We start from the raw sequence: 13727 nt of genomic DNA, 5'->3' as shown, positions 1-13727 counted from the left end.
CCCTAGCCCAAGAGAGAGAGAGAGAGAGAGAGAGAGAGACAGAGACACAGAGACCCAACATTGACCTCTGGTCTATGTATACCCATGTGCATGTATCATGCACATAAAGGAAAGGGGAGGTGGAGAGGAAGAGAGAGAGATGGGACTGAGAGAATACGAATGAATGAATGAATGAATGAATGAATGAATGAATGAATATCTGAAGAAGCTAGACTGCCTGGTGAAGACATTCGTCTCCCAAAGGCAGGCAATGAAGTCTAGAGCAGGTGACTGCCTCTTCAAATGTCAACAAGCAGGAGAAAGAAAACTTAACATGAACAAAGAAACACAGGCTAAGCAACAGAGTAACACCCACACCAAAACCACTGCAAAGAAACAGAGAGCTATGAATTACCAGAGCTTGCACACTTCCAAATAACTGCTTTAAGGAAGCAAGGTAAGCTACAAGAGAGCAGACTGGTAAATCAGAAGTAAATAGAAGATCAAAACAGGAAGTCCAGCAACAAGAAATGAGACAGAAAGAGGCCACATGAGTCATCAGCCCCACTCCCCGATCCCTGATCCTGGCACTTGGGTAAACTAGCCGGGACAGTGCTGCAGAGCTGGCCCTAGTGAAGTGGGAGAGCTGGCAGGCTGACCAACTCAGCTACCACCCAGGCCCAGATCCAGGGCTTTGGGTTGGCCTACTCCATCTTTGAACTACTGGGGCATGTGAAGAGGCCAGTCCTCCAGATCCAAAGTTGCAGGATCTCTATGATATCAACAAGAAGATATCCAAGAGGAGTTCTGGTGAAAATCCGGTACTGGTAGTGTAGCAGAAGCCTTGAACCAGACCAATGACTCATTACAATGAACATTTGTAAGATGTTTGGACAAAAAGGTTGTAGGACACACTGTGACACAGCACAGCTTCCATGATGAGATTTTTGCTCTTTTTTTTTTCCCCTTTTGTGGGGGCGTTAGGGTTGCAAGGGTGGAGGGCAGATACAAAGGGGCAGGGAGATGAGTGGGATTGGAGTACATGATGCGAAATTCACAAAGAATCAATAAAAAGTTTTTAAAAATGACAACATAGTAAGCTTTCTTTTCTCTAATTCTCTTCTTCACATCCATGCCTAGGAAGGGATACTTACCTGTTCTCCATTTCCTCCCACCAATTTTATTTATTTTCACAGCCCCAGGGGGCTGGCAGTTTTCTCCTCATCTGTAACATCTGGCAGACAATAAGATTATAGTGATTTAAAGGCTTCTCACATAAAAAGACTTAATCCTTGTTGGTGTGGCTTATGATTTGGAATCAATTCTGCTTCTTGCCGAAGTGTGGAGGGGATGATGTTTTTGAGGCAGGGTTTCATATAGCCTAGGCTGGCCTTTCCTTTACCAGGAAGGTGAGGATGACCTTGAACTCCTGATCCTCTGGCTTCTACCTCCCAAGTGCTAGGACTTTAGGCATGCAATACACCACTATGCCTGGCTCAAAATATAGGGAGAGTGGAAAGACTTACTTTCTATCATGTAAAACTGCTGGGTGTGTTGTGTATCCTTGTGATCTCAGTGCTAGGGAGACAGGCAGATTCATATAGCTCACTGGCAGGTCAGCCAGCAGAGCATATTTAGTGGGTTTCCAGGCCAATGAGAAGCCTGTGTTAGAGTAAGGCAGATAGTATCCCTCAGAAGTAATACCCCAGGTTGTCCTTCGGCCTCTACACACATACCTGCTCCTGTCTCTGCCTCTGTCGAACACACACACGTGCTGCGGATCACCCGTGGGGTGTCCCGGCACCGAACCAGGGAATGGGAAGATATTCAGGTGGGGAACGGATTCAGCTCGACAGACAACACGAACACCAGAGAGGTTTCAATGCTGCTGAAATTTTTACTGACTCATAGCAAACTTTTTATACAGTCAAAGCAGGAACTGTAGTTTTGACAAGGTGCCAAGCTATACACTTCTTCAATTCTTTTTTCTTTGAATCATAACAGAATTAGTCATTATTACAAAATCATAACTTCAAAGGAAAAGAAGCAGTTCTCTGGTGACCTACCAGACTGGTGGTCACCTCATGCAGACAGTCTCAAGCTTATTCTTAGAATGTGGTTGAGCCTACTGCCGGTTCTCTTGGCCAATCTGTCTGAATTTTCTTCAGCAATTGCTTAACTTCTTCTATTTTTCTGCACATCAGCCTATGACTCTCTCTGCACCAAGCTGACCCTGCATATTTATCTGTAGCATCAGCAATATCTGACCAGACCTATGCCTTATCTTCTGCCTTTACATTCTACATATGCATTACAAGCCTCACAAAGAACACACTTTCCATGCCATTCAGGGAATTGTTCCTGATGGCTTCTTCTAAAGAATGTTCAAAGGTTTGAATCACCCCGGCTTCTGTGACAACCATTACGGAGGTCCATGCAATAGCTAGAAAATAAACAAAACAACAAAAAGAATGAAACCAAATCCCATATCCCTGCAGAATCCCAGAGGCCCAAGAGGCACATCTCCACAAATATCCAGGCTTCTGCTGCACACTTCTGCCTGACAGAGGAGTAGGCTCCAGAGCCATCTTGACACTAGAACTTCCCTCAAGCCTTTTTGTCACACTGATGCTGTAGTCAGCATGGCTGGCAAGGCAGGTGTGGCACACACACACACACACACACACACACACACACGCATATATACACACAGCACACATGCACGCACGCACCTATATGTGTCTATGTGTACATATATGTCTTCATCATTCAGTCACCTAATTGCAGTCCTCATCTTTTAGGCATCCTGGAACACTGATGGCAAACTTCAAGGGCCATGCGCTCCCAGGGAGCTTCTTTCTAATATTTGGGCTGTGGTGGTCAGTGAAGTACCCACTGAAGTACTTTCACCAAAGGGGCTTGAAGAAGAACAGACTGAGCCATCAGCAACAGCGTATTGAGATCATTGAAGGTGCAGTGAAGACTTTGTTTGCAATCATTGGTAAGAACAGAGGTCATTCTGTCTATGGTATCTCCTCTTCACATCCAGAACCTTCAACCTACCCCCCAGATCCTGTGAAATAGATATCTTACTAGCAGAGATAATACAACAAGATCTTAGATGACTGCTAGTCTGTTTTATTTTAATATCCATGTATACAAAGCTTTATATTAATAGTTAATAGACACTTTTATTGTATACACTATGAATAACTACCAAGTAAACTAGTTTTTGCCCTATGAAGTTACAGGAACAGAACAAATACTACGTGAAAAACAAAAAAATGCAAATAAGAATGGGGGGAATTTTTTTTATAAAAGCAATTCAAAGTTCCAAATAAGGTTTAGTTTAAATTAAACCGTTGTTCCCCAAATAGTCTTTATCTAGACCTTAGGGTAATTAACAACCACTCATTGGCATATCCTCCACACAAAAGTCTCAAGCACTACCAGGAGGGGTACCCACAGGGCGGCCAACAAGGCAGGCAACAGAAGGGTTGAGAAAGCCCTCAGAGGAGCTGTGAGGGATTTTAGCCCTGCTTCTTTCTCATCAAATCCCCCACCGCCCAACTGCTTTCTGCAGCAGCTCATCAGGGACTGGCAGTGAGCTCTTCCTGGAGCCACACCTGCTGAGAGCACAGAGGAAACTCACTCTCAGGTTGCCTGCCACTTATCCTTAGCCTACCATCCCATCTGGGTGTGAAGTGGTGACATAAGATTCTCCAGCAAGCAAGATTTCTTGCATGCACCAGACAGGTCTTTGTGGAGCTCATGAGTACCATATGACTTACTGGTAAGGAGACACTGCCTTAAAAAAAGAAAAAAGAAAAAAGTAAAAAAGCTAATCTATTTGCCATCCTGGCTGGATCAATGTCAGTACCACTCTTGTGCTCGTTCAGTACATCTCTACCAGATGCCAGCCATTCAGTGTTCCAAGAACTAGAAAACTGTAGGAAGCACACACAGTCCCCACTTCACAGGGCTTCCATTCTAGTATCAGTGGCACTTCTTCTGGATCATTCCACAAACTTCCTGGTCCCTTATAAGTGAATGCAAATTTGAATGACTTCCAGGATTCCTCCAAAATATTTTAGGTACTAAGCATAAAGGCAAATCTGCCTTTCAAACATGATAAAAAGTAGAAGGGACAAAAGCCACGTATAGTACAGGCTTGCAATCCCAGATTCAAGAGGACAGTTTAAAGCCAGCCTGGTAGTGAGATTATCTCAAAAAGCAGAAACTAAACAAAGCAAAAAGAGAAAGTGACAAGATCCACAGGCTACCCAAAAAGCACAGCTTTGTCAGTCTGGCCTTATTTTTGTCTCTCTTTAGACACCATGGCCACAGTGTGAGGCCTCATGTTGTTCACCAGTGTTTTAAAGAGTGCTGTGCTGAGGAGGGGAGGGCGTACCCACTCTATGGCAGCCCTAAGACATATCCAGGAGCCGCTGCCCTCGTAGTGTCTCAGCCACACTAGCAGCTGAGGGAGAATGCTCTGCTTATCTCTACTGTGGGGCAGAGTCCCTGGAGACCAGTATATCTTATTCCTGTCATTGCTTCTGCCCCATCCTCAACCCCTAAAGGAGCACCCAGGGACAGCTGTTTCCATACACTTCAAAGAAAAATTCTGTACAGCAGTAGTTTTCAGGTTGGTCCGCTGACCTGCGGGTAGCTGTCATCCATCCCTGGACCTGGTCCCTATCTCTGGGCAACCTTTGCTATCTCATGTTTGCTGTTGTCATCACCTCTCCCACCTCAAGTTTCACTTTTAATTCCTGGCAGGGATCCTGGCAGAGCAGTTTGTTCCAGATGGACCTCACCTGCACCTCTACCATGAAAATCAGTGGACGAAGCTAATGAACTGGCAGCACAGCACAATGTACCTGTTCTTTGGTGTCTCGGGAATCATCGACATGCTCACCTACCTTTACTTCAATATTGTGCCCCTGGGGTTAGACAGAGTGGTTTTGGCTATGGCCGTATTCATTGAAGGTAACTTGGCTGGAGAAAGGGAAAGAACGATAGAAGTTGACCTTACATGAGAGATCGAAACTTAAAAGACAAGAAACACTCACATATAAAGGTCTTCCTCAGAAAATCAACTCTCAAGACTTTCAAAGCCTAAACAGGGTTGGGTCCAATGTTCTGGGTGGTCCAGATAGCATAGCCTGGTCCATAATGAAGGCAAGAAATCTTGAGGTCCCACCTGAAAACATGCATGCATACGTACGTATGTATGTATGTATACTCATTCAACTTCTTACAAACCAGCACCATGACTAAAATACTACATCCGCTGTCTTGCCTTTCAGTGGAATCTGCAGACACATTCTTTTATATTCTCAACAGACCCACAAAACCAACAGTCTGCACATGCTTGCTGCCAATGATGGCATGGCAGCAAAATGCTGAAGAATCTTAAATCCATTTGAGACAAATAAAGGGGAAAAAAAAATCCAATGATTGGGAAGGGCCAGAGTGAATGTTCTTAAGCAAGTTTCTGATGGCTGTCATTGGTTCACACAGGTTTTCTCTTCTATTTCCACGTTCACAACCGACCTCCACTGGACCAGCACATCCACTCACTGCTGCTGTTCGGTTTGTTTGGAGCAACTATCAGTATCTCTCTGGAGGTTATCTTTCGGGATAATATTGTGCTGGAGCTTTTCCGAACCACTCTCCTTATTTTGCAGGGAACCTGGTTCTGGCAGGTGATTATCCACACTCAATATGGTGTGGGTTGAAAAGCCCCTTGGCGTTGTCCAAGAGAAATCCTGAAAGTGGCTTGTTGCCTGAAAATGCAGCAAATACATCCGGGGGAGGTGGGGGAGAAGTCTGTCTGGAACAGCAGTATTGCCTGTCTGGATGACCTTTTTATCTCCACACCACTCCTTGACCTACAAAATTCTTCTCCACTAATAGCTTGCAGATACTGTATACCTGGTATTTACTAAACTACTCACATGAAATGGAAGTCCTAAAGTTTAGCTAATTTTAATTCAGCCTACACAACAACCAAACTTAACTAAGAGTGACTTTCCAGTGTGAAATGGTGTAACTGAATTGTAGGAACTGTAAGACAGTGTACAACATACTGCTGGCCATGAAGACAACCTACCAGAAAAATCTTCCTCTATCCCTCCAGATTGGATTTGTCCTGTTCCCGCCATTTGGAACGCCAGAATGGGACCAGCAGGACATGAACAACGTCATGTTCATCACCATGTGCTTCTGCTGGCACTATTTCATTGCTATCTGCATCACGGCCATCAACTACTCCCTTGTTTACTGGTATGTCTGAAACACATTTTGTGCAAGTTTTCTCTCCCTAGCTAGTCCCCTAAGGTGGGTAACTCCTATTACTTAATGACTGCCAACGTCTTGCCAAACTCTGCACAAAGTACTCTTCATTTGTAGGAAAGTTACAAGTCTTACTTGCCAGTGAGTCTAAGGCTAAGTTAAACTGCCTGACTGGGTCATAGCAAACCTGTTTCAAGTGCAGGTATAAAAGACTCTGAGCTAGTGAATGATAGGGAAAACCTCAAAGCAGAAACCAGTCTGGGCTGAAGTCCCTACTGTCATTGGTTTGTGATCACATCACCTATTTCATGACTTGTTTTGCTTACTTCCTAAATATACAGACTTCAAAGTATGTACCAGAGCAGAAAGTGCTTTCTAAGTACCTCTCAGCACAATAGAGATGTAAGAACTACTGACCCCCTGAACTTACTGTCCCGGGCAGCACAGAGAATTTAAGACACATGTTGACCTCTCTGACCCTCATCACTGTACTATGTACAGTTTTGTTGGTGGTGATGGTTTTATAAATCGGGAAACAAGGCTTCAAAAGGCTAAATAAGTTTACCAACTGGTAAAGGGAAAGCAAAGCTGAAATTTGGCACGTGTTATTATAAGTCTGTTTCTGTGGGAGCTGCCCCAGCCTCCCACCTCCACCTCTACTCCTGTCCTTATTTCCCTACACCCAAAGTAGATATACTTCATCCAGAAAGAACTCCCACCAAAAAAAAAAAAAAAAAAAAAAAAAAGGTGGGAAGGTTTCTTCTAGCTCTTCTTTCTGGTCTGTAAAACAGCTAGATGTCAAGAGGCCTGAATCTGGTCTCAAGAATATTTGGGTTACTACTAAGTCCTTTCTACTGTGAACAGAACACTTGAGAAGCCAGATATGTAGTCTTTGTATCACTGTTTAATAGACACTTGAAAAAGGTTCTGCCATTCTTTTCATCCTGGAGTTATTGAATGGAAGACTTCCAAGGCTAACCTAATGGTTCTGATGGTATGTCTACTACAGCTTTCTGACTCGGGTGAAGAGACATGCAGGAGGAGAAATCATTGGGATTCAGAAGCTGAAGTCTGATCATACTTACCAGTCAACCCTTCTGAGCGGCTCGGATGAGGAGTAACATCAGGCGTGGGAGAGGGAGACCTCACATCCTTTTAAACAATAGCTAGAAAGGATGCAGCTTGTCCCCTGTACTCTAAGGCTTGCCTTATGTGTTCCTGCCCCAGTACTCCAAGGCTTGCCTTATGCACTCCTAGGGCTCCATATGCTGCATCCATCATCTAATACAGAGCCAGAGGCTCAAATACAGGAAATGAGACCTTGAGTGGTTTTTATGCACCATGTTATTGGAATTATTTAAGCACAGTTTAACTTAAAATCTGTATTACAGTAACACTATCCACACAGAAAAATGCACACCTTCCAGTAGCAGGCCCATCCTTAGAGGATTGACTTTAAGATTCTGAACACCTACACTAGGAAGTGGCCATGTGGATGAAGCAAGCCGGACATCACATGCGGCTTCTGATAACCTGCCCCTCTTCTCTCAAGCAAGCAGGTACTTTCTTCTCAGAAATGTACCAGAAGCTAGATGATGACAGCTCAGTGTCTTCAATTCAGAGCCAAGATTCTAACAGATTTTAAATAAAAAAGCAACTCACGAGCTTTGGTATTTTCAGAGTTATCTTTTTAAATATTCTCTAATCAGTCATACCAGAGTACTGAATTTTAGCCTTGATCAGAGATAAAATTAGGTGAAAGGTAATTTCCTTAAATCAAGTAGCTAGTTCACAACTCAGCTGAGAACGCAAACTCTGCTGATACCTCAATATTATCCTATTGAGGAGCATTATATAGCAAGTCTGTACCTCCTAGATAAAGGAAAAAATAAATCAGGTTATGAAAAGCTTCCAATTTTAAAACAGCTAAAACCAAGATATAATGATTTTGAATTCTTAACACAGACCTGATGCTCTACTGTTGTTGGTCCTGCACAGGCTTTGTTTTTGTGAGGTTTGTTTAGTTTTTATAATTTCCCTCAACAAGTATTTATTAAACATCCACTTTGCCCTAGCACTGTCTTCGTGAATCAATGAGGTGTCCATCAAGGCACTGACAATATAAGAGAGAACTCCTGAGGTATCATAGGCAGTGTGGTGGGCACCTGGCAAAAAAAAGTGCAAGGGCAAATCAGGTGTGGTATCACACACCTTTAATCCCAGCACTTGGGAAACGGAGGCAGCTGATCTCTGAGTTCAAGGCCAGTGCGACCTACAAATTAACTATCAGGACAGCCACGGTTTTTTGAAACCCTGCCTCAAAAAACCAAAATTTTTAAAAAAACAGAAAAAAAAATGCAGGGGCTGGAGAGACAGCTTGGCTGAGAAGAGCACCTACTGCTTTTTCAGAGAACTTAGGACTGATTCCAAGCATGGCAGCTCACTACAGTCTCTAACTGCAGTTCCTGGGTATCCGTTATTCTCTTCTGACCTCCGCAGGGATCAAGTGCAGATGTTGTGCACATACATACAGGCAAAACACTCAATGCATAAATTAAAACAAATCTTTAAAAAAAAAGTAATACACACAAACCACAGAGAAATAAGGGAGGGAGACATGGCGAGTTAGCCCTTTAGAGAAGGTATATCGAGACGCAGTAGTACATACAAAGCCACCAAGAACATAGAAAACTAAACACATTAGTTCCAGTAAAAAGAGGCTTCTGTGCTGATTGAATTTGAAGGGTCTTCAAGACCAAGTAACACCTTTCACTTGTACAACCTTCTGAAACTCGGGGACACACTCTGCCTCAGTGAACTCTTGTCAACCCCTGTGATTTAAGCCATGTGAATGAAGTCCTCTGAGGCTGGTCAGCATAAAAACGAACAGCTACAAAGTAGAAAAACCAGTCACCACTATGACTTGAAAGCCTGGTATCTTTCTCATAATCCACACTTTGTCCCTTCATAAACACCCACAAACAGAAAGTTCTTCAGATTCTTTGGAAGAAATACTGAACTTTCATGAAAGGCTAACTGGCTGGCCTTGCAGAAATTCACATACTTAATTTTCAGATTAAGAATCTGAAAATACTAGGTATTAGAAAACTCCTGTACTCCCCTTTCAAGGGTCCCCTTGGTTTGCTAGCTGAACAGGAACTCATTCATTTAACAAATACTGGAAGACCCATTCATTCACCAGCAACAATACAAAATTTGTTCTTTCCTTAGGTCCAAGTTGGAAAAGGAACCTGTTTCCAGTTTTATTTTCAAAGAAAAAGATGCAACGATGTACTTGAGACTTTTTACATTGGCAGAACAGCGAAACAGTATTCTTGAGGGACTGACATACAATTATTAAATATAAAACATTAAAATTAATTTTTGTGGGGCTGGAGAGATGGCTCAGCAGTTAAGAGCACTGACTGCTCTTCCAGAGGTCCCAAGTTCAATTTCCAGCAACCACATGGTAGCTTCCAATCATCTTTAATGGGATATGATGCCCTCCTTTGGTGTGTCTGAAGACAGCTACAGTGTACTTGTATACATAAAATAAATAATCCTATAAAAAATTATTTTGTATCACTAGCCAGTGGTTTAGGATACCTTCATTGAATGACAACCCTAGCAAAACATTCTTAGACAGAGTACAAGCTATGGGGCTGGAGAGATGGCACTTCCTGCTCTTCCAAAGGACCTTCAGAGCTCAGTACCAACACCTACATCTAGACAACCTCTTCTGGCTTCCACCAGCCCCTGCACATATATGATATAAAGCATGTGTGCATATATAATGTAGATATATGCACACACATATGAAGATACAACTAGATAAAAATAAATCTTAAAGTACAAGCCAACCAATCAGAATGCTTTCTCAATAAATTTTTTTTTTCTTTTTTGAGACAGGGTTTCTCTGTATAGCCCTGGCTGTCCTGGAACTCACTCTGTAGACCAGGCTGGCCTTGAACTCAGAAATCTCCCTGCCTCTGCCTCCCAAGTGCTGGGATTAAAGGCGTGCGCCACCACTCCCCGGCTAAATATGAGTTACTTTTACGGGATTTGCTAAGTAAAATCAGGAGCGTTTTAGCCAACAGTAAATATCTGAGAGTATCACTTACTTTCTCTTTATTGTTGGCTAGAAACTAGCACATCATTTTCCGTGTGAAATATATCCAAACCATAAAACACCTATGTCAGCTCTTATTCCCCACTATGGTCCTCTTGCCTCATCAGTCAAGTCCTGATGCCAGTCCTCAGGCACCCATCAAGAGTGCAATTCCATCTCATCCTGTCTCCTGTGGTTTGAGAGCTAGGCTGGCCACCTAACTACCGACCTTCAAGTTTTAACAGAAGGCATCCCAGCGAGTTTTCCTTGAGTAGAGCACACACACCAGAGGCCATGTGGAAGCCCATGATCCGTGTTCCAGCTGACTGTAAAGGGCAGGAAAGCTGCCTCTGCAGTGGTGTCACTGACTATGAATATACAGTTGAGAGGGAAACATGGAAGACTCCTGTGACAACCCACCTCCTCAGTCCTTCCTGCCACAAAAGGGTGATGATAGCCTGAACAGGAAGCCATTGGAAAGAACTCTGAAGGAGTGTGATGGGGATGCTGAGGTGTGGCTCTCCACAGCTAGTGGCTTCTCGTGGGACCCAGTTCTGAGGGCGTGGGCCACTGGGAGTTTGACCATCCAGAGAGTATGTGGACAACACAAATGGGACCTGTTTTCTATTTTATTGGGGGGGGGGGTCACAAGGGTGGGGGAACAGACATGGAAGGACTGGGAAATGATCGTAATTAGGGTACATGATATGAAATTCCCAAAGACTCAATAAAAATATTGTGTGGGGAAAGAGTTCAGCACAAAGGGAATGTAGCTTAGGAAGGATCTAACTTTTCTTTTACAGTTCTGAGACACAGTCTAACAGAGTACCCAGCTGACGTGAGCTGAGCATGGGTCTGAAGTCTTAATCTTCTGGCTTCCACTTCTGGAGTGGCAGGGACTACATTATAGGCCCATGTGACTTTACCGTCTCATTTTTAGGGGTGCTAGGAATCCAACCCATGCCTGTGGTAGCTAGCTGGCACTTCCTCTCGACACTGAGTTTCACCTTCGGCACCAGGACTGACTTAGAATTCCAAGACCAGGCTGGGCGGTGGTGGCACACGCCTTTAATCTCAGCACTTGGGAGACAGAGGCAGGAGTATTTCTGAGTTCGAGGCCAGCCTGGTCTACAGAGTGAGTTCCAGCACTTGGGAGGCAGAGACAGGAGGATTTCTGAGTTCAAGGCCAGCCTGGTCTACAGAGTGAGTTCCAGGACAGCCAGGACTATACAGAGAAACCCTGTCTCGAAAAACCAAAAAAAAAAAAAAGAATTCCAAGACCAGGCACTCATCTTGGTTTTCTCTAATTTCCCCTCAGATTTATATCTTCTCACCATTAAAGAGGGATGACAGTTATATCTGATAAAACTGCTGTCAGAATCAAATGGAACTGTAAAGCCACTCTGTAACCAAAACAACTTTAATTCTTTTCTGTTTCTCAGCAGCTTGCCACATGAACCAATTTCAGCACACCTCCCACATAAACCAGCACTTCCGGTCTACATGTCTCTAATTGTTTCTCCATAAAAGACAATGATTAAAGGCCCAGAAATTAAAGATACATTTTTAATAATTTGGATACTTTCACAAAGAGACAGGGAAGCCCTATCCTTGCAGAAAGGTTTTCCCACCCACCCCTGCACCACAGCAAGACATGTAAGATACAACCAGTGCATAAAGTACTTGGGCTTTGTAAAGTACCCTGATGGTGGCTGAGAAGAGTGAAATGGCCAGGAATAAAAACATCAAACGCACTCATTTCTCCTCAAGCTGGCACTGCCAGGCAGTGCCTACCTCTGCCCCCACCTCCACGATTTCCTCTATGTTCCAATCAGGTGGGCAGCTCTAAGGGTCTGGTTCCTCTAAGGGAACAGCAATGGCTGTTCTACAGCAAGGAGAATGTGCAATGTCTGCACTGTAAGCAAGTGCACTGAGAGCAGCATCTCACCGGCTTCCCCTACTCCCCTGTCCAACAGCTCTGAACTTCCATGGGAACAGGCTTGTCGAGGACAATGCCCACAAGAGAAGGCACAGGGACAACCAAGATTCAGACACCCATATAGTACACGGTGCTGAACTAGTCTCACTTGAGGTGTCCATGTTACCTCATGACCTCCATTTTCTTATTATATAACTTCTCCATTATCAAGTAAGCCAACCTATTAAGAGTCTTGCTATGCTCTCATTCTGGTTGAAGGGGTAAGTGATAAGTTTAGGGGCACTAAAGCCCAGGTTTCTATTTGATAAAAGACTTATAGTAGGTTCTTTAAAAAAATAAGTTACACAAAAATTTTCTGGACACAAAACTCACATCTCAACAAGTCACCAAGAGGATCAGAAACTAAAAAGTAAAATCCTCACACAGAATGAGGCTTAGTCCCTGCCGGCCCACTTACCAACTAAGCAGGCCTGCTCCCTGGGCATCCAACCCTCAGGTGGTAACACTGGCTTGTGTGACTGTGACCTCCCAAGACTCTGATATTCTCTCTTCCTGGACTAGACAGATTATCCCTGGAGCCCTGAAGGGACCCTGTCAGGGCTTCACTCTGGAGTGTGGCAGCAGAATCCAGGCCACAGTTGCCATCACTCTTCACTACCCTGCCTCAAGCAGGACAGTTCAGAAGAATGATGCAGCCTCCTTGCTCCCTCTCTGTCAGCCAAGCTACACCAGGACTGGTCTCTAAGAGAAGCTGCCTTTCCTCTCAGTCACTGTTGCTCGGGTGCTTGTTTAGGAGATGGAGCTGTGGTCACAACAACAGTGGACACTGCTTTGGAGGAGCCAGAAGCTGTACCCTGTTGCAGATGGGATGCTGGGACGGTCTGGATGCGCACCTGCTTACAAAGAAAGGAGGTCTGATCAGTGGACTGCACAGTTCATCAATTAGGAAAAGCAAACAGACAAGCATGAGCTGGTCAACAGTCTGTATCAGACCTTACCTGTGTAGCCTGACCTTGTTGCTGAAGCTGCTGCAACTGCTGGGCAGTAAGGAAACTCACTGGCTTATTGCCAGCGATGAGCTTAGTACCTGCTGGCATGGTTGTGAGGATGATGTTGCGACCCAGCCCACTGAGACTGTGAAAGGAAAACAGAAGTAAGTATGACCACATCACTCAGACTGAGGCTACAGACTGCATGAAGGACAATGAAAAGGCCTGATGCCCAGGAAAAATCTTCTAGATTCAAATGCAATCTCATACTAGGACATTTCTTCTAACCTTCCGTGGCAGAAGCCTCCAGAGTAGTGGATAAAATGGCCTAAACTCTATACTCAGCCCAGGAAGAGACAGGCACTACCAGGATGCATGCATCCCTGGCAAGAAACTCTCCCAGTGGACAAGA

The 13727-nt window shown here is 44.1% G+C and overlaps 2 protein-coding genes across 9 annotated transcripts in view; one reads left to right on the top strand and one right to left on the bottom strand.

Moving 5' to 3' along the window:
- Tmem45b (transmembrane protein 45B) overlaps positions 1–7400 on the top strand; it is a 40581-nt gene extending 33181 nt beyond the window's left edge. Inside the window, exons 2-6 of the mRNA XM_028776206.1 lie at positions 2781–2980; positions 4762–4971; positions 5506–5690; positions 6125–6270; positions 7289–7400. Coding sequence (XP_028632039.1) covers positions 2797–2980; positions 4762–4971; positions 5506–5690; positions 6125–6270; positions 7289–7400 — 837 coding nt within the window. The 5' untranslated portion in view covers positions 2781–2796. The remainder of the gene's footprint in view (positions 1–2780; positions 2981–4761; positions 4972–5505; positions 5691–6124; positions 6271–7288) is intronic.
- Positions 7401–11789: 4389 nt separating this feature from the next.
- Positions 11790–13727, bottom strand: part of Nfrkb (nuclear factor related to kappaB binding protein) — a 32713-nt gene continuing 30775 nt past the window's right edge. For all 8 annotated transcript variants that reach the window (XM_028776187.1, XM_028776186.1, XM_028776180.1 and 5 more), the window contains exons 25-26: positions 13325–13460; positions 11790–13219 (exon numbers count right to left, since the gene is read on the bottom strand). In XM_028776187.1, the coding sequence (XP_028632020.1) occupies positions 13094–13219; positions 13325–13460 (262 nt within the window). In that variant the 3' untranslated portion in view covers positions 11790–13093. The remainder of the gene's footprint in view (positions 13220–13324; positions 13461–13727) is intronic.

Source organism: Grammomys surdaster, unplaced genomic scaffold, assembly GCF_004785775.1.
Source record: "Grammomys surdaster isolate TR1022 unplaced genomic scaffold, NIH_TR_1.0 266, whole genome shotgun sequence".
NCBI lineage: Eukaryota > Metazoa > Chordata > Mammalia > Rodentia > Muridae > Grammomys > Grammomys surdaster.
Note: the sequence above shows the minus strand (reverse complement) of the source record. Positions and strands in the feature narration are given on the sequence as shown.